This window comes from Zootoca vivipara, chromosome Z, assembly GCF_963506605.1.
Source record: "Zootoca vivipara chromosome Z, rZooViv1.1, whole genome shotgun sequence".
Taxonomy (NCBI): domain Eukaryota; kingdom Metazoa; phylum Chordata; class Lepidosauria; order Squamata; family Lacertidae; genus Zootoca; species Zootoca vivipara.
The window spans coordinates 31,019,237-31,037,481 of record NC_083294.1 but is presented as its reverse complement, the minus strand read 5'-3'; the positions used below and the strand labels follow the sequence as shown (position 1 = coordinate 31,037,481).

Sequence of the window (18,245 nt, the reverse complement as noted above, 5' to 3'; positions counted from 1 at the left end):
TCTCTGTAAAGAGTTCGTGTCTTGAACCAAGTTTAGGGTCTCCCTTAGCATCACCATCATGCTTTACACTCTCACAGAGTGTGTAACTAAATAAACATTCAGTTTTGTAACCAAAGTGTCTTCTCATCCTTTGAACCTATGCATGGGAAATGAGTTAATATTGTGCAGCCTTTGCAGAAGTACACCACCTTGCTTGGCAGTGTAATCATAAATACTACCAGAAACAGCTAAGTCTATACTTCTCCTGAGTTAATAACAGAGTTGTTGTTTTTTCTATTAACCCAGCAATAAAATCAGTCACGCTACCCAGCACCCATCATCAGCAAAGGTGTTTATCACAAGGGCTTGTTCAGATCACAAACAAGCATAAACAAAGCTACAACCAAACCAGTTGAATGCCATACAAATTTTATTATTAACTTAACATTTAACTTAGATTGAGACAAGCAGGTCTTGATTCAGTTCATCGAGGGTCAAAACCATCTGCCCTTCTCACATACACTCACACACATACCCATTAAATGGTCAGGAATTGCAACCTCAGCAGTTCAGCAGAGACAGTTTTTGCTGCTCCCATCTGGCATAAGCGTCATTCTCGGTGCCTTCCCCTGCTGCCTCTCCATATCCCGATAAAGTAGAGACTTCTGGGCCTTCAGCCGGCAAGCCAGACACATGAAAATAGATTCCACATTCTGACTTTCTTTGGGGTCCTTGGCTGAGGTTTCAAACAAAAGCATATTATGTGCATCAGCAAACTTCAGGGCCATGCTGGACGGCACTTGGATCTGGTCCCGCAAGTCACACTTGTTTCCCACAAGCACTTTAGGGACAAGGGCAGGGACTGCATGGCCATTGCACTCCTCAATCCAGGTCTTAAGATTGATGAAGGAAGCCATCTTGGTGACATCATAGACGAAGACAACAGCATGTACATTGCGGTAGTAGTGCTCCACCATGCTCTTCCGGAACCTTTCCTGGCCTGCTGTGTCCCAGACCTGCACCTGTGGAACAGAGCAGAATTTCTGAAGAGTCTACAAGCCAGGTAGAGAGTACATTCATGCAGGATCAGCTCCAGCATTAAGAGTCGACACGGAAGAAGATCCATAGCTCAAGGCATGAGACCTGCTTTGCCTGTAGACAATCCCTGGTTCAATTACAGGTGGAGCTTGGAATGTCCCCTGCCTAAATCCTCAAGAGTTGCTCCCAGTCTTTGTTGATAATATTGAACTGGAAGGACCAATGGTCTGACGGGGTATTGGGCAGCTATCTATGCTCATATGAAGGTCCTCAGTAAAGTGCTTTTGGCAGGCTCTGGGCTCACCCATCTGAGGCAGCAGGCAGCCATAAGTTGCCACTGAAACAAATCCCCACAATGCCTATGCTGTACTGTCGGTTTTTTATTTCTAATAACGGCATGGAGCCAAGCAATGCCAGAGGCACTGTGGGAAAACTAACAAGGAAGCTCACAGACCCAGCCACTGTGTATGTGTGCGCGTGCGTGTCCGCATCCAAGACAGGAACCAGGGCAAATGAGCTCTGGAGGAAATGCTAGAATCTTTTAACAGCTGACAGAAAAATGTTCAGCCTCCATTTATATCCAGCTTTTCCTTCAGGAAGCCCAGAGTGTCCCACATGGTTCTTCATCCTTTTTTTATTTTATTCTCATAACCCCCCCTGGTACGGCTGAGATTTCCCCCAATTCATCTTCTGAACTTTGTGGCTGATTCATGATTTGAAGCTGGACCCTACTCTGACACGCTTAGGCCACGACATTATCTAAGGTCATATCCACACCATTTAAACCACATGTCTTTCCCCTAGTGAATGCTGGGAACTGTAGTTTGCCTGCAGTGCTGGAAATTGTAGCTCTGTAAACTACTGTTCTCAGGATTTTTTGGGAGAAGCTCTAACTTTTAAAGTGGTAAAAGTGTGTATTAGTTGTGACCTAGTTTAAAATATATGCAGATTTATAAACTGCTTCTCAAGAAAAATATGATGAAGGGGTATATTCAATAAAAATCAAATACAGCAGCCTAAAAGATTATGAAGTCAATAAAATCAAAGTCATTTAAAGTTTTTTCTACAATTATAGAGTTATTATTCCCTAATATGACCATTTCATAGGTAGGGTCAGCCTTCTCCCCAGCTGAGACAAGGAGAGATTAACAAGAAGACATGGGCCTACTTCCTAGCCCACACCTTTCTTAGTTGAGTAAACATGAATTGACCTCCCTTCACCTAATCTTTTCCCACAACCAGCAATCTCTTCCCAATGTTAGCCTTTGTAATCTGGTCTTGAAGCCAAACAAGGCCAAATGGCCAATCTTTGTCCTCAGAAGGTTTTCTGAGGGCCTGGAGGCAGAGGAGCTTCAAGGAAACTGGGTCTGCATTCATGAGGCAATAGGAATACGCTGCACTGCTTAAGACAGGGTGCCCAAACTTTTTTCAAAGAGGGCCAGATTTGATGAAGTGAACATGCATGAGGGCCAACCAAAGTTGCTGAGCTTTCTTTATTATTTTTTAATAATAATAATAAACCAGGAGAAAGGTTTGCATGCAGATCTTGGTCTGCTGTGATGGCTTTATATTTGAAGTGACTTTTTCCACAGCCTGGTGCAGTTTGCCCGCAGCACTAAGCCGAAACCACAGCTAAGCATGAATGCACTAGTGCAGTGTTTCTCAACCAGTGTGCCCCCAGATGTTTTGGGACTACAACTCCCATCATCCCTAGCTAGCAAGACCAGTGGTCAGGAATGATGGGAGTTGTAGTCCCAAAACATCTGGAGGCACACTGGTTGAGAAACACTGCACTAGTGTGTGGGTTCTCACAGTAAAAAATAATAATGGCTGCTTCACTTCCTCCCAGGGTCATCCTGCTCCCATGCTAGTACCTGCAACTAAGGCATGCTCTGGCTTTGCATTACGGTTTGCTTCCTGCAGATAAGGCATGAACAGTAATCCAAAAGCAAACCTTGGCTACAGTTCATGGTTTGTATGGAGCCTCAGAGTTCAGACTTAACATTAAGCCAAACCATCCCTCAGCTATGGGGAATGAGAGCAACGGTCATTTTGACTGCGTGTACCCCCACACTCACATTATATGGGGTTATTTTTAGAGAACATATTCATGTGGTTGGGGGAGGATGCAAGCTTGCCATACAGAGGGTAACATGTGTGTTTACAACCCTGTGTGGTAGGAAAAAGCTGCTGTGGGGGGAAGGTTTGCAGTTAATAAATTGCAGTGAGGAAAGGGTCAACCTCCCTTTTCTAAACCAATAAAAAGAAAGAAATATGTTTTTAAACATTACATCTATTTGGGCACTCTGGGTCAGAACCACAACTGCATGGCACCCTGACCACTGGGGTATCTGCAGTTTTCTTTAAAAAGGAGAAATGAAGAGAATGAGCTATCAGATGCAAAGGAAGGAGGCAGAGCTCTTTTACCTTTGACAGTTGAGCAGGACAGGGAATAATGTTGACTGCAGGAGCTTGTTAACCTTAGGTAAAAATAACTGTCACTACACTAAACTCCCTCTCCTGAACAGAATTCCCTACCGTCCTGAACTGCACTTGGGAACTGTGGAGAGAAAAAGGAGAAAGGCGGACATGAGAGTGGTGGACAGGTCAAATGCTGTGGCTGAATGCTTATGAAATTGCTCTGTAGAGTTTGCAGTGTGGGGTTGAATCCCAAGAGCACCTGCTCTTTTGGAAGGGGCTGTAGCTCAGTTATGGAGCATATGTTTTCTATGCAAAGGGTCCAAGTCCAAGCCCTGGCATCTTCAGGTAGGGTTGGGAAAGATCCATGCCAAAACCCTGCTGGTTGTCCATGTAGACCAGCCTTTCCCAGCCTAGTGCCCTCCAGAATTTTGGACTATAACTCTCATCAGTGCCAGCCAGCATGACCAGTGGTAAGGGATGATGTTAATTGTAATCCAAACCACCAACAGAGCACCAAGTTGAGAAAGGTTAGTATAGAGGCAATCTCCTATAAGAGTTTTTGTTCTTTAAAGGTCTATGACTCATAGAAGCATATAATTGTAGAGTTGGAAGGGAACCTGAGAGTCATCTAGTCTAACCCTCTGCAATATAGGGATCTCAACTAAATCATAGATGGCAGATAGCAATCCAACCTCTGCTTTAAAAGCTCCGAGGAAGGAGAATCCACAACCTCCTGAGGGAGTCCATTCCACTGTCAAAACAGCTCTTACTGTCAGAAAGTTCTTCCTGAAGTTTAGTCAGAATCTACTTTCTTATAACTTGGAGCCATTGGTTCTGGTCCTGGCCTCTGGAGCAGGAGCAAACAAGCTTGCTGCATCCTCCATGTGACAGCCCTTAAGATTATTTGAAAATGGCTATCATATCTCCTCTCAGTTTCCTCTTTTCCGGGCTAAACATACCAAACTCCTACAACCATTCCTTATAAGGCTTGGTTTCCAAACCCTTAATCCTCTTGGTTGCCCTCTGCATACATTCCAGCTTGTCAATATACTTCTTAAACTGAGTATGGCATTAGTATGTAATGTATACTTTGCCCTGGAATTTACTGTAACTGAGCAATCTGAACACTTCTGCAGATGCCAATTTTATGATATCTAAATATTCTGGATTTTATATCTTTCTTCTCCCATCCCCCACTGTAAATATGTGTGCTCTCGACTGGCCTAACATTGCAAGGATGTAGCAGAGAGTACTGAACCAGCACACATATATCCAGTCCTTAATTCCTGGTGTGCAAAAGTAATCCAAAACGAAAACATCCAGAGTTAATAACAGCTTCAGAATCCCACAGTATAGCCAGTCCTTGTGCAATCACACAGAAACCTCAACAGAAGTCTGCATAACAGAAGCACCAGGGTTGAGTACAGTTTCTGGGCTGTGATGTGACCATGAGAATGCACTGAAATCTTGGCCCTGCTCATACCCCCCCCCCTTTCTACCAGTGTATCTCCCCCACACCTTGTCAATTCTACTGGGAAGGAGGTGTTTGCTTCGTGAAACATGTGAAGTAGCCATAAAGAACAGGGCATCTGAGCACAGTACAGTTATGGAGGCTGGTTCATTCATGCACGCTAATTGATTATGGACATGGTAGTGAACTGCCTGTAGGAAGAGGCCATCACAGATGCCAGCACTGAAGCCAGAACTTTCATATCAGGCATAGCATTTTCCAGTGGGGAGGAGGGTGTCAGTTCACAGGTGCAAGTCATCAAGTAGTTGAGTAAGTGATGTAAATGCAATGAGCACTATGCCCTGGCCCCCTTTTTCTTTTGCCACTATAGGGCATCACAACCAGCTTTAGCAATCAGGAGTTGCCAAGCTGGGGGTGAGGGATGGGGAATGCTTCCACCACACGACTTCCAGACACTGTGGAGCCCTAAACACTTGTAATTTTAGAAAATAGCCACTGTGAAATTAATCCCCCAACCTTCAGAAGGACCTAGAGCCAAAATGATGTAAGTAGTTAGGGAGAATATATATGCAACACAGAGTCAGCCATTGGTCTGTCTATACTGAATAGCAGAGCCTATCCACGGTTGCAGGCCGGGTTCTTTCTTCCAGCTTTATAAAGGATTGAACCTGGGACCTTCTGCATGCAAAGCAGAAGCTCTACCTCAGATTCATGGCCCTTCAAATCCTTACTTAGTTTACTGGGCCAGTCCCCGTTTTGCTGTCTCTCCCTTCCTCATCATTTCCCACCCAATAGGGTTTGTGTGAGCATATTAAGATGGTGGTGGTGAGAACAGCACCAGGATTCGGATTAGACAAAATATATACATCTTACACACTGTGCCTTAAGAAGCTTGCAGTTCAGGGTGGATTGCCTACTGTTGCTCATCCTCTACCCAAGCCTGTATTATACTGGTTTCCTGTTACTCTCCCAAGACCAAACAGGGTTCTATAGCCTGCTTCTATGGGAGTCCATCGATTTTTTTGCTCCCCGGCTCTCCTCACCTCCATGGGGCGCCCTACATCCTTTCAGACATGGCAGCAATAGAAGACGAGCGGAGCTTTCAGAAGCAGCATCCTCAATTAGGGTTGCTAAAAAAAACCACCCCGCTAACAACAGACGAAACCACCTGGAAGGAGGACCCGGTTCCCAGAAAAGGCTGTGTGCACCAGGCCCGGCTCCCCCGCTCTTTCCCTCTTCCCTCCCTGCTTTTCTTCCTGCTGTACCTTGATGTGCTCTCCCTCGATCTCCACCGCCTTCTCCCTGAAGTCCACGCCGATGGTGGCTTCGGTGTTGGCCGGGAAGGCTCCCCCGCAGAAGCGCACAGTCAGGCAGGTCTTGCCCACGTTGGAGTCGCCAATGACGATGATCTTGAAGATGCGCGTCTGAACGGACTGCTCCATCGAGGTTTCCAGCTCCATTCTGGGAGGACACGCCGGCAGCGCTGGCTAGCAGGCTAGGCGAGGACAAGGCTCGGCTTTTCCGTAGCGCGAGAGCGTAGCGGAGGAACACGCCGCGCCAAAGGAACAAATAAGAAAACCCAACGAAGGCAGTACTCGACGGGAAAGCTCAGGGTTGGCTCAGTACGGCCGGCATGGCGACCGGGGCGAAACACAGCTCCCTGCCTACTACCAGGCTCCAAGCTGTCGGTCCAGCCAGCCGCATTTAAGCGATGAGTCGCAACTGCGGGAGCACCCTCGAGTCACCGGCCAGGAGCCGCCCATCGCTCCGCGCTTTCATTGGTTGCCGACACCCAGCCGGCTTCCAGCGCACAGCCCCCAAAGGCGGAGCCTTAGCAGCACCCCACCGGCGCCTTGTGTTGCGCTTAGCCAACTACAGTAGAAGGCAGGACGCGGGAAACCAATAGCCTAAGCCTGGGTGGCCCCCACTTGCTTGCCGGCTCTCTCGCTCCCAACTGTTCATCCCCTGCTGCGCATGGAAATGTGCTCATTTCCTTAGCTCTTGCTCACATCTGAGACGGGGAGTGCGTGGTGACCCACGTTCTGCTGCTCAAAGGAATGTAAAAACAATTACATAGCTGTCAAGTTTTCCCTTTTCTCGCGAGGAAGCCTATTCAGCATAAGGGAATTTCCCTTTAAAAAAGGGAGAACTTGACAGCAATGAAACAATTAGAATAGGAGACACGTACGGAGGCCTCGCATGTTTACAGTGATGGAACACATGCTGCCTAAACAACGCGCTCCAATGTCGGCGAGGGCTGTATTGCTGAGAATGTCGGGATAGGACTGGGAAGATCCAGGCTAAAATCGTCACTCATGAAGCTAACTTGACCTTGGGCTAGTCCAGCGAAAATGGTGCTTCTTGGAATTCAGCTCCCATCATCCCTGACTTTGGTCCATGCTTGCTGGGGCTGATGGGAATCTGCATCCCAACATCTGGAGGGCTCCACATTGACTAGCCCTGGCCAGTGGCCTACCTGGGGTCCCTTGTGCCCTTGGCAAGGAGCTACATATGCCCCCCCCACACACACCAGAAAAAGAAACTTGATCCAACACAGAAGATTCAATGGCAAATGCTCTCAGGCTAGGCTGCAATCTTAACGCCATTTACCTGGGACTAAGATCCACTGAACTCTCTGAGATTTGGTTAGGATTTTACTGTTAGCGTGGATAAGATTGTGCTGCAAATTTGTCATCTTTAAACATGTTTACCCATAAGTGAATCCAATGTGAATTCTGTTGGGTTTGTTGGTCTATAAGTAGCGACTAACCAAATGGAATATAACTGGTTGGCATCTGTCTGTCTTGGGCAACAATGGAGGAGTGCACCTTTGGGTGTGAAGTCAAAAGGTTGCAGTGCTATGGCTGTAGAGACTAATGCAGGAGAGACATGTTTTGTTGCAGCTGGGGCAGATGAATATAATTAATTGTGCAGTATTCATAAGATAATCAGAAACAATAATAAAACCATGGGCAAGTGGTTCTCAGTTCTAACTGAATAAGATTCACCTCAGATATACTGTAGATGAAAATCCCCAGGTTTTCCCTGCTACTTCAGGAGATAGCTAGCTTCCACAAATGATGCTTGATGGTAAACAGGGTTTTCGTTCTCCTGGCATGTTAAAGGGTGCATGAAGTTTTTCAGCTGTGACTCTGTTGTCATCCTTGGAGAATTCCAGAGCAGAAGACCAGGTGAAACCAGAAGCTCTCCTGCTTGTGGCAGAATTGCTGAAGAGGTTGGTGCCTGCTTCAGCAAAGCAGCATCTTACAGTGCTGGTGAGGATTACAGTTATGATTAAGCTGCTGCTGCTGCTACTACTACTATACAAAGCTTAGGCTCAGTTGTTTCTTGCTGAAGCGATCTTAGAATTTTGCCAAGCCTTAATCATTGCTCACGTTATATGTGGTGCCCACAATATGTTGCTCTGGATTGCAAATGTTCAGTTTCTGTTAATTGGTTCTCATGGGAAACTTACAGATTCTTGCTTCACACAATTAACTCAAGGCAGTGTCAATTTACTCTTGGCAGAAAGCCAAGGTCTGCCTGACCTGGCAACAGCTCTCTGATTGGTTAATGATCAGCACTGAACTCTTATATAGGCTGCTAGCACAGTTATCTGCTAGCACAGTTGTTTCTTGTTGGGTGTTAGGAGTAGGAGTGCTGTGTATGGTTAAAGAGAGAGAGAGAGTAAGGATTTATTTTGCTTTGTTTTGTATGCAGAAACTCTGCTGGTTTTATTTTCTTTTAATAAATCCTGTAAATAGTTATTCTGCATCTAGCCGCCTAGTCATTTCCACCTCAACTAGTTTCTGCACTGTGCAGGAAAACTCTGCTACGTTTGGGCTAAAGCCACTAGAGCTACACCTGAGACTTCAAAATTCTAAGAGCAAATGTGCCTTGGGGTCCCAAAAAGCATTGACCACCACCTGGGCTAAAGAAATGATATCAGCACTACCATGGCTGTTATTTGTTTATCATTACTATCATCCTTCCCTTTTGTTTACAAAGTGCTTTATGCAACTTTTATATCTTTCATATATTCTTCAGTCTGCAGGCTGATGCCCTGTTCTTGGGGATTCAGCAACTGTATCCAGGTAGTAAATAGCTTGCACTGCAACTCCATGCTCAAAACTAGGGGCCCCCTCCAGTCATCCTTTTTGTGGAAGCAAAAACTTAAGTTTAATTTTCCTGTGCGCTTCCCTGCCCTTCCCTTGAGCACAATGGAAAGGAAGAAGACAACAACCAGTTAGTTTCACACCACAAGTTTGAGATTCCCCAAAGTTGTGTACTGTCCTTTCTTTGCTCCCCCGCCCCACTCCCTAAAGGAGCCACACACTGCCCACACACTGCACAAGATGGTTGTGAGCAGGTAGAAGAGCAGGGACTCTCCCACCCCAGACTGCCTGGTAACCCAGGAGTGTCAATCAATTGTGTGATTTTTTGTGGAGTGTGTGTGCTGCCTGCTGGGGGGGGGGCAACTTGGCCAGCCCCCATAGGCACACCTCTGCCTAGGCCAGTCAACCTCTCTCTTAAGTAGGGTTGTTGCAAGGGTATAAATGAGGGGTTTGGTGATAAAGGAGTTCATGGACACTGCCTTAAGCTCCTTATTGGAAAGGCTGGATAGACAGGTAATAAACTGGGACCTTGACACCTGTATGACTTGCTGCTAGGAAAATAGAGATGGACACCAGCAAATTCTACTTGTGGCATTCACTCACATTTCCCAGGACTGTTTTGGCCTTTAAAGCAGGTACTAGGGCTAAAGCATGTGGAAGAATTGAAAACTAACTTCATCCAATGACATATATACAGCCAGGTGTGTTTCAGTAGCAATGGCACACACACACATATACACACATTTACAATACTCCATGCTTTAGCAGAGCTCTAACTTCTCATTACTGGGGTATTTGATTAATTATAAAAGGATACTCTCAATTAATTTTGCATGTATGTATACACACATGCACACATATATGGTAAAAAGATGGCGAGCGGGTGGTGCTGTGGTCTAAACCACTGAGCCTCTTGGGCTTGCTGATCAGAAGGCCAGCGGTTCAAATCCCCGTGACAGGGCAAGCTCCTGTTGGTTTGTCCTAGCTCCTGCCAATCTAACAGTTCAAAAGCACACCAGTGCAAGTAGATAAACAGGTACCTCTGTGTCGGGAAGGTAAATGGTGTTTCTGTGTACTCTGGCTTCCATCATGGTGTGCCACTGCATCAGAAGCAGTTTAGTCATGCTGGCCACATGACCTGGAAAGCTGTCTGTGGACAAACGCCAACTCCCTTGGACTGAAAGCGAGATGAGTGCTGCACCCCATAGCTCACCAATCAGGTGAACAGCCCTGGGAATAGTTTTATTTGCAAGTGTGGGGTGAATTTTACCTATTATATGCTGTGATTCTTTCAGATGCATCTCTACAGCATCAATTTATTAATGTTCATGTAGTAAGATATGGTTGTCTGACATGATTGTGTATGATTGTACACTAGGATTGCGTGATAATAGTGTGATATTATTATTTGATATTGTGATGGTGATTGTGTGATATGATTGTAAGATTGTATATATTTCAACTGCATATTTTGATTGTACAATATCACAATTGTACATTATATGATTATATACAATATTATGATTGTATATTATGGTTGTATATTATGATGTTACAAATGCATTGTCCTTTTTTAAAGCCATCTAAGCTGTACCACCATTTGCAGCAGTGAGTTCCACTGATTCAGGTACAACTGAACCCATAATTCAGCAGTCATCATGAATCTCTGAGCTGCAACTGCAATCAACACAGATACCAGCCTATCTTACAGCAGTGTCACAACAATTAGAGTTTGTGCACAAAGGGTTTTGTCTACCAAGTATTAAATATGCACCAGTCCTTTTCCATGTAGCCATTTCTCAGCAATGGCAACAGTGAAACATTGGAAAGGTTTAGAGCAGTATTATTTCCCATGCTGGTGCCCTCTAGATGTTTTTCATTCTATGTTCCCAGACTGTTCCTCAATTGACTGAGCATATGTCCACCAGTGCAACTGATTGCATTGGATTCCTCTACTGCACTAGATTCAAACTCACCCATCTGCCAGTGCCAAACTCTTGTGCCAATGGCCAGAAAACACTGGATATAACCTCTTGTTGTTGTAGGAGAGTCAGCCATCACCAACACACCACACCACACCCCCAGACTGGTCAATGAGAAGTGAGTGCTATCCTAATTCTTCTGTGTGTGAGGATTGATAGAGATGTGCCTTAAAAGGAATTATATCCTCAGTGGGGCCATCAGAGTAATATGCACCAGAGCCAAGCTGGCTCTCCCTTTCAATGAATGAACCTTGTCAATAGGCACTATTGTGAATGAACTTAAGAGAGTAAATACCTACAACATGCCAGCAACCGTTTACTAAAATGTAACCATAAGGCACAAGCTGCCATCTTTTTTCTCCTTCTGAAAGCATAAAAAGAGACTACTTGTGAGTGATCTTCTGCAGCATCTGTTGATTTTTCCAGCTTTGGAAGTTGGGTTCACTTGGATTTCTCCAGCTTTGGAAATAGGAGCCCAGCATCTGGCCCAAGTCTCCTGCCTTCAAAGGGGGACCTTTCGCCATAGTACCGAGGAAGGAAGCTCAAGTTGCTTAGAGACCTTTCCGTGGGGCTAACACCCAGCCTGGTGAGGATTTTATCAGCAGTGTTTGGGATCATTGGTTGCAGGAGGCTCCCATAAATCCGAAGGCATTCCAGAGTGACGTGCAGGATGGTGTCTTGCCACTGCTGCTGCTCAGGATCTTCACGGCATAGTTTCCAAGGCGCGTGCCTCTGAAGGAAGCCATTCGTCTGCCTCACGCAGTCCAGGATCGATTCTAAAGCTTTGTAGATCTGAAAGCGTTCGAAGCAGTCGCTCACATGAGCAGGCAGGTCTTTCACTGAGGACACAAGTTTGTAGTCCTCAGCCAAGGCTTTGCCTCTCCTATTATGAGCATCCATGACCCGAGGAAAACATGCCTCTGAAAAGCCTGGGTAGCTTCCGCTGGGGTTGAGGCTGGGGGCCGTGCACCGGTTAAGAAGACCCCCCAAGGCATCAGCCAACTCTGAATTGACCAAGTTGACAGCCTTCTCATCATAGTAGTCGCAGTCTCGCTCAGGGACACCCTGTCTCAGCAGGAAGTACCGAAAGCCATCCACTGAGTACCGCTGGAAACAGGCCTGAGGGTCTACCACATTTCCCAGAGTTTTCGACATCTTCTGCCCTTGCACCGTCCAGTGGGAGTGCACGAATATTTTCTCTGGAGGCTCCAGCCCCACTGCCATGAGCAGGGCAGGCCAGTAGATGGCGTGGAACTTGAGGATATCTTTGCCCACAATGTGCGTTGCACTGGGCCACCAGGTGTGGTGTGTGTCGGGATAACCCACAACGGTCAGGTAGTTCACCAGGGCATCAACCCAGACATAAATGGTCTGTGTCGAGTTGTGGGGGACAGGGATGCCCCACTGCAGCCGCTTTCGGTCACGTGACACAGAGAGGTCAGGCAAGTCCTGCTCCAGCCAATGGAGCACCTGCTGGTGGAAAGGCTCAGGTGTTATGGCTGCCTTGCTTTCCAGGAGCCATCTCAGCAACGGTTCCCGGAACTCGGACAGTTTGAACATGAAGTTCTCCTCTTTGGTCCAGTGCACCTGAGATGCAAGAGAGAAACTGGTCACAACCTTTTTTTTTGCTGTCTCCCCTATAAATAGTTATTCATTTGTTTATATTCATTGCATCTATGATGGAACTTTTGGCCTTCCACATGTTGCTGGACTATTACTCCCATTGCCCTTTATAGTTCATAAATACAACACCCATCACCCCAAACTATGCCGGCTGGGGCTGATGGCAATTAGAGTCTAACAACATCTGCAAGGCCAGAAGTTCCCCCACATCTGCATTACATTTATATTCCCTCTATGCCAAAATCCCAAGGGAGCAGATAAGACTATGTCTGCGACCATGGCTGTGCGGATGTTATTGGTCCAGAGATGGAAAGAAGATAAAGTCCCTGCAGGGCCGTCTTAAGCCCATCCAGCGCCCTGGTGCTAGGTCCCTCCGGCGCCCCCCTCCAGAGCCTCTCCAAGGGCCCGGGAGTGCCAAGCGGACCGTGGCAGCAGCGGGAGGCCACCTCTGAGGACTCCGCGCTGCGCCTCCTTCTCGTTTCCCCAGCACTGGGTTCCGCTCAGTCAAGCTTCGCCACCAGCGCGTGCACCGCCGGACCAGCAAGAGCTGCTTGGGCGCTGTGCGCGCGCTGGTGGCGAAGCTCGACTGAGCGGAACCCAGTGCTGGGGAAACGAGAAGGAGGCGCAGCGCAGAGTCCTCGGAGAAGGAGCGCAGTCCTGGCCAGATCGCCGGAACCCTGCGCTCACTTGGCGCCCTTCCAGCGCCCTCCAGCGCCCGGCGCCGTGGTTCTCCACGCCACTAGCCTGTATGGCTAGGACGGGCCTGAGTCCCTACCAGAGAAGAATGGCAGATCAAGTTGACGGATTATGTTGAAATGGCCAAAATGACCAGAAGAATCAGAAATCAGGAAGACCAAAGTTTTAATAAGGAATGGGGGGAAATTATAACTTATTTTAAAAAACCATTGTAAACAGTTAAAATCGTTAGTAGGATTGGAATATCACTTGTAGTTTAATGGTGAATTTTGCACACAATGGAGAGGTAAAAGATTTTGGATTATCATAAAAGATGCAGGAAGAAATGATTAACAATAGGACCCACAAAGGGGAGGAAATAAGTCCAAGAGATTCCTTGGAATCTTGTTTTTATGTTGTAAGTTGGACATGTGACTGTAAAATTTTAATTTGAAAAACAAAACAACCAACCAAATAAACAAAGAAATAAAAATATTTATATTCCCCCTTTATTTCATAGAGTTTAAGGCGGCATATATAGAGCTCCTAGGCAGCCTCCCATCCAGTGGCACTGACCACTGACCACTCTCAAACCCCATGAGCACTATACATTTAAAGCAATATCCTGACTTTGGCTTCCCCCAAAGAATTCTGAGAACTGTAGTTTGTTAAGGGTACAGTTTGGTAACTCTAGCTCTGCAAAGGTAATGGGTGGGGGTCTCCTAAAAACTCTCAGCACCTTACGAAACTACAGTTCCCAGGACATTTTACTGAAAGTATAGCACACATGGGTCCTCAGACTTGCTAAGCTACAGAAAAATTGCTACATGATATTCCTTCATACCAGGAAGGTTCAACACATGGCCCATGGGCCATATGTCACCCTTGAGGCCTTTTTGGTGGCCCTCAGCAACGTTTGACTCTCCCCAACCAGGTAAGCAAGGCACTAGGCTTTGAGAAGGAGGCATGAGGACTTTGATAGAGTCCTCCTGCCTCCTTTCCAAAACCTTGTTACTGCTTCTCCAGTTTTGGGAAGGTGGTGGGAGGCCCTATGATGATGCTTAAGCCTCACTCCTCCTTGCCAAAAACCAGTACCTCATTTATCTGGCAGCATGAGGAGGGGCATCACAATTTGGCCTTCCAGTCCCCTTGACAACACAGTGTACGGTTTGCAGGTTCTGTGCTAAGTACTCTTGCAGCCCACTTAGTATGAAAAGTTGGACAGCCCTGCTTCAGTCAATAACCAGGAACCCTTATTCATTTTGTTTCAGCATTTATACCATGCCTTTCTAAAATAAAGCAGGTTCATTCGCACAAACACCAGCTATCCCCTCTGAAATGGATGAAGTATTAAACAATGTATAGAAATAAATCAAATTCCTCATAACATGCAGAAAATGCCCACCCAGAATTAAAGGCCAAATTGTTGTTTCTGCCTAATCCAAGGCTGTGCATATGCTGTATTGTTTGGTGCCAAGAGAAACCAAATCCTATAACCTGCATAAATTGTGCAAATTAAGCAACCTTAATGTGTCTGCTTATGTTACATCAACAAGTCGAACCTGCAACAAAATGTTGCAGTGCCAAGTGTCTTGCTTGGAGTGTTCAAGGTCCCAGCCAGCCACGTTCTTTCTATCTTTCCAGTTTCCATTCCCCCTCCCACACAAAACTCTGTCATCATTCTGTGCCCACTAAATTTGCTCAATCCTCACTTAGTTCCCGTCCAGCACCTTTTCCCTTAAGGTTTTTGTGTTTCTACAAGTTTCCTCTGAGCCTGCTGCTAATTTCTTCTTATGCAGTTTTGATATTTCAGCAAAATAAAGATTCAGAGTCAGAGAACTTTTACTATTAATGTACAGGATTGATTTTTCTTTGATTCTCATAGAATACAGAAACACAACTGCTAAGGGCTTCTTACTGGAAATCTTGCTCAGCCCCACATGCTCACTTCTGAGATTGTGACAGGTATTACATATTAACTTTCCAAACTGAAGGACTAGAAACTTGCTTTTCAAATCCCCAGGGAATTCCCAGGATGCTGAATTTTCCACCAATTATCAAATTTCTATGCTTGTGCAGCACGATTATGAAGCACACACATATTTGGCACACACACTTAATTGCTCAGTCATTTCTGCTATAATTCCACCTGTTAAAAAAAGCTTGAGATTGTGTGTACCAATGCTGCAAGAGACATTTGCATTTTCCCAATGCCCCTTCCTATGCCAGAGACACGCTATACAAAAAGGAGGCAAATTTCTAAGCCACGACTCACATAGCAATCATTTCTCATCATTCAGCCTCACTCAGCAACACAGAAGGTTTGTGTGCTTGCAATTGAATAGCTGGGCAGAAACACTTCTGGAGTGATTTTGCAAGATGCAGCATTGCTTGGTGACACTATGTAACCTCAGGGTGACTGCAGTCATTTGGGAATCAGCCATGCAGTAAAGTCAATGTGACTGTGTTCTTGCTACTGCATGAAAAGGAAGGGGCAGAGGAGGATTTCTTAGCAGGATGAAAAGAGGTGAGTCTTCAAATATAATAATCAAAGATGGAGAAAAAAAAATCAAAGCAACGTCTATGGACTTGAGATTTCACATCAGTCTGCCAGTGTGCTGAGGTCATCATCAGAGGCCTTCCTCAAACATCAAAGTGAGCAGGGTTATGTATGGAGAGAGGAGCTGTGGACCCAACATACATTTCAAGCACATTTAAATCACACCTGTTCCCCAAATAAGAATCCTCAGAACTGTAACCCTCACAGAGCTACAGTTCCCAGCACCCTTAATAAATGATAGTTCTCAGGATGGTGGGGGAAAGGAGGTGTTCACATATATGCTGTGAATGTAGCCAGGGTCTTCTCACTTTGTGAAATGCCATCTCTGAAATCCCTTACCAAAGGAGGGCAACCTGATACCTACTTTGCTAACTTTTCAGAACCATGGAAATATATTTAACACCCACCCACCAGCTTCTAACTCTGAAAACTGAAACAATTTAATTGTTTACAGTTACTAATCCACTGCTCTCAATCTTCCTTACAATTTTTTTTTGTTATAGTTGTGTGGTTTTTTTTTATGTGAATCAACTTGGGAATATTTATGGTGAATAAATAATTAAATTTCAGAAGTATCACTGAAGCCTTTCTTGCTTAAAGCCAAGGCAGAGGTCAGATGAAAAGTGTTTCTAAAATATAACTGCATTTGTGTGCATCCTATTTGCCCCAAATGCTTGTTAAGATGTGTTGCATGAGATCACAGGGGCCATCCTAGAGCAGGCTCTGCTGCAAATCCCAAAAGATACTTTCCTGAGGGATGGAACCCTACAAAACAGGGCTGCCATATCGGAACTGAAAAGATACAGAGGTGCTTTTCATTACCTGGTGGCCACTCTCAAGTGAGACCATGTGCCTGTGGCCTTGTGCATCAGGATGCTCAGTGACCTGGGAAGCAGCCAAGAAGGTTTCTTCAGCAGTACAGTACCAGCCTTCATAGTGGGCCTGGTAGAGCCAGCCCCGGTCCTGCAGAGCTGCCCAGAAGTGCTCCACAGCCCGTTTGTGCCGAGGTTCTGTAGTACGGATGAAGTCTGTATAAGAGATGCCCGCCTGGGTGAAGAGTTCCTGGAATTTAGTTGACATATGGTTACAGAACGGTTCAGGGGAACTGCCTGCAGCTGCTGCTGTCATCTGGATCTTCAGACCATGCTCATCAGTTCCTGTGCAGAGAAATAGGAGAGTACAAAGAATTAAGAATCCAACAGACCTGGTATCTGTGGGCCTCCAGATGTTGTTGGGCTACAACTCTCATCATCCCCAGGCAGCCTGAGCAATTATCAAGGATGATGGGAACTGCAGCTAACCAACATCTGGGTAGCCAAGGTTGGAAGGCTGCACTAGACAGACTTCTACTGTGATCCAGCTGATCTAATGTTCTTAGGGCTGGAAAATGGAGATAACTGGTTATATTAAAGGAAAAATACTCCCCCCCCCATCCAAATATGTTGTTGGACTACAGCAGGCATCCCCAAACTTCGGCCCTCCAGATGTTTTGGAGTACAATTTCCATCTTCTCCGACCACTGGTCCTGTTAGCTAGGGATCATGGGAGATGTAGGCCAAAACACCTGGAGGGCCGCAGTTTGGAGATGCCTGGACTACAGCATCCATCTATCATCACTGCTAGCAATTCTGGCTGAGACTAATGAGAGCCGCAGCCCAATAGCATCTGGCAGCTAGGTGGGTGGGTAAGGAGTGTTTCACAGCTGCTGTTGTCACTGCTGCTGCAGCAGCAGGTAATGCATTACTGTCTGGGAGGCCGGATTTGCTGCCCCTGTGGATCCTGCCCACAAAGCGACTGCCTCACCTTCCCTCGCGAGTTGGCTGGTTCCGCACACTTGCATGCACACGTGCTTCATTGAAACTTCATCCTGCTATTTACCCATCTCCCCGCAGAAAAGATTGTAAGCTTGAGGGACTGTCTTCTCCCCAAAAGGGAGACGAACATTACAACAACAACCGCTTTAAAGAACGCTCAAGGAAAAGCCTCCACAGATCAGCAGCATCTAGCAGCCTTTTACAGGAGAAGAAAACCCACCACCCATTCACACAACCCCATTTGCCAGTCCTCTCACTGACCCGTGGTAAAGCGCCCTCTTCCGCGGCCCTGCAGCTCCCGGTGCCGGTGCAGCGCATCAGCCAGCAGCGCAGAGTACAGGTGCCCGATGTGCGGCGGGCCGTTCGCGTAGAAGATGGGCGTGGTGAGCAGCAGCCGCCGGCCGCTCCGCTCCGAGGCGTGGCAGCCTCTCCGCGAACCCTGCCCGGGAAGGACGGCAGCGCGAAGCGGGCGGCGCGCGGCGAGGGAACGGAGCAGCAGCAGCATGATCGCCGCACGCGGGTAGGGCGCCGTCGCCGGAGGACAAGGAGGCCACGCCCCTCCCAGGC

The 18,245-nt window shown here is 46.5% G+C and overlaps 2 protein-coding genes across 2 annotated transcripts; both read right to left on the bottom strand.

Moving 5' to 3' along the window:
• Positions 1-313: 313 nt before the first annotated feature.
• On the bottom strand, positions 314-6,663 carry RAB33A (RAB33A, member RAS oncogene family). Its single transcript, XM_035123134.2, has 2 exons — positions 6,175-6,663; positions 314-1,001 (listed from the first exon to the last, which is right to left on the bottom strand). The coding sequence occupies exons 1-2, from the start codon at positions 6,367-6,369 to the stop codon at positions 549-551; spliced, it is 648 nt and encodes a 215-aa protein (XP_034979025.1). The 5' UTR covers positions 6,370-6,663; the 3' UTR covers positions 314-548.
• Positions 6,664-11,309: 4,646 nt separating this feature from the next.
• MARS2 (methionyl-tRNA synthetase 2, mitochondrial) lies at positions 11,310-18,206 on the bottom strand. The gene is made up of 3 exons (XM_035123582.2): positions 17,940-18,206; positions 16,687-17,021; positions 11,310-12,593 (listed from the first exon to the last, which is right to left on the bottom strand). Exons 1-3 carry the CDS (start codon positions 18,181-18,183, stop codon positions 11,448-11,450), a joined length of 1,725 nt encoding a protein of 574 aa, XP_034979473.1. The 5' UTR covers positions 18,184-18,206; the 3' UTR covers positions 11,310-11,447.
• Positions 18,207-18,245: the final 39 nt, after the last annotated feature.

Coding starts and splice junctions, on each gene's coding strand:
- MARS2 (XM_035123582.2), bottom strand. CDS start 18,183: ATGCTGCTGCTGCTCCGTTCCCTCGCCGCGCGCCGCCCGCTTCGCGCT. Junction 17,022..17,939: donor AAGAGGGCGCTTTACCACGG/GTCAGTGAGAGG, acceptor TTCTCTGCACAG/GAACTGATGAGCATGGTCTG. Junction 12,594..16,686: donor CACTTGAGAGTGGCCACCAG/GTAATGAAAAGC, acceptor CTTGCATCTCAG/GTGCACTGGACCAAAGAGGA.
- RAB33A (XM_035123134.2), bottom strand. CDS start 6,369: ATGGAGCTGGAAACCTCGATGGAGCAGTCCGTTCAGACGCGCATCTTC. Junction 1,002..6,174: donor TCGAGGGAGAGCACATCAAG/GTACAGCAGGAA, acceptor TCTGTTCCACAG/GTGCAGGTCTGGGACACAGC.